This window comes from Heptranchias perlo, chromosome 14, assembly GCF_035084215.1.
Source record: "Heptranchias perlo isolate sHepPer1 chromosome 14, sHepPer1.hap1, whole genome shotgun sequence".
Lineage (NCBI taxonomy): Eukaryota > Metazoa > Chordata > Chondrichthyes > Hexanchiformes > Hexanchidae > Heptranchias > Heptranchias perlo.
The window spans coordinates 35,587,229-35,588,630 of record NC_090338.1 but is presented as its reverse complement, the minus strand read 5'-3'; the positions used below and the strand labels follow the sequence as shown (position 1 = coordinate 35,588,630).

The 1,402-nt window shown below is 46.1% G+C and overlaps 1 protein-coding gene across 1 annotated transcript; it reads left to right on the top strand.

Annotated features, from left to right (window-relative positions):
- The first annotated feature begins 232 nt into the window (after positions 1 to 232).
- Positions 233 to 1,402, top strand: LOC137332111 (heterogeneous nuclear ribonucleoprotein A3 homolog 2-like). Its single transcript, XM_067995821.1, has one exon. The coding sequence runs from the start codon at positions 281 to 283 to the stop codon at positions 1,265 to 1,267; it is 987 nt and encodes a 328-aa protein (XP_067851922.1). The 5' UTR covers positions 233 to 280; the 3' UTR covers positions 1,268 to 1,402.

The window sequence follows — 1,402 nt, the reverse complement described above, 5'->3', positions numbered from 1 at the left end:
GCACTGTACTGTATTTCAAGTAAGTACTAGTAAATGTTGCACGTTTGAGGTAACCACTCCAAAGCATCTATCTGCTGTTAATATTTTGCTGAGGACAATGGAACAGACAGGCTTGTGAACTGCAGCACAGAATGGGGCTGAGGTTACCTAGCAGCCAGAAACTGGCCAATCAGGACGACACGGCTAAGGCGAAGCCACACCCCCCCGCCGCTGCTTTATATAGTGCTCATTAGGCAGGCAGTCAGTCTCCTGCAGTGTGTAGTGAAAGCAGTTGTGCAACATGGCGAGGGAACAGCTTTGTAAGCTATTTGTTGGCGGGCTCAGCTTTGAAACGGTGGAAGGGAACCTCAGAAACCATTTTGAGCAATGGGGGAAGCTAACTGACTGTGTTGTAGTACAAGATACAATCACCAGACGCCCCAGAGGCTTTGGATTTGTTACATATTCTTCGCCAAGCGAGGCTGATGCTGCAATGGCTGCTAGGCCTCATGTCTTAGATGGCCGCACGGTGGATCTGAAGCGAGCTGTGCCAAGGGAAGATTCCAACAAACCTGGCTTCAACATGAAGGTAAAGAAGATCTTCGTTGGTGGTATAAAAGATAATCTCGATGAAAGTGATTTACAAACCTACTTCTCAGACTATGGTATGATTGAAAAAGTAGATGTGATCTGTGACCGGGAGACTGGCAAGAAAAGAGGCTTTGCCTTTGTGTACTTCGATGACCATGATTCTGTTGATAAAGCTGTTATACAGAAGTACCACATGATTAATGGCTACCGGTGTGAAGTCAAGAAAGGTTTGTCGAAGGAAGAAATGCAAAGCGGAAGTAGACCTCGCGGTCGAGCTGGCAACTTTACCCAAAGAAACGGTCGAAGTGATGGCAGTTTTGGAAATTCAGCTGGGTATGGTGCACAAGGCGGCGGAGGCGGCTACTACAATGATCGAGGAAACCGAGGAGACGTCTATGGTGGTTATGGTAATGGTGGACCTCCGAGACGTGACCGTTCCTTTTCAGGAGGAAGTTATGGTGATCAAATTGGGAGCTATAGAGGAGGAGGAGGAGGAGGAGGCGGCGGCACTGGATACGATCGTGGAAATTTCCAGGATACCTATGATAACTTTGGGAGTTATTCCCCTGAGCAGTCCAACTATGGCCCCATGAGAGGAGGGGGCGGTATGGAAAAATATGCTGCTGGACCCTACAGGGGAGATTATGGTGTTAGTAATAGAAGCAGAAACAGAGATTTTGGAGGATATGCCTTTTAGTTTGTTCTTTGGGGGTGGGGTGATGGTTTAAAACAAATGGCTGCAAAGCTACAAAATGTATTCAAGTAATGCACACCAAGAAAACTGCATACTTTTGTTTTAACTTTTTTTTCATAATAAACTACATTGAATTTA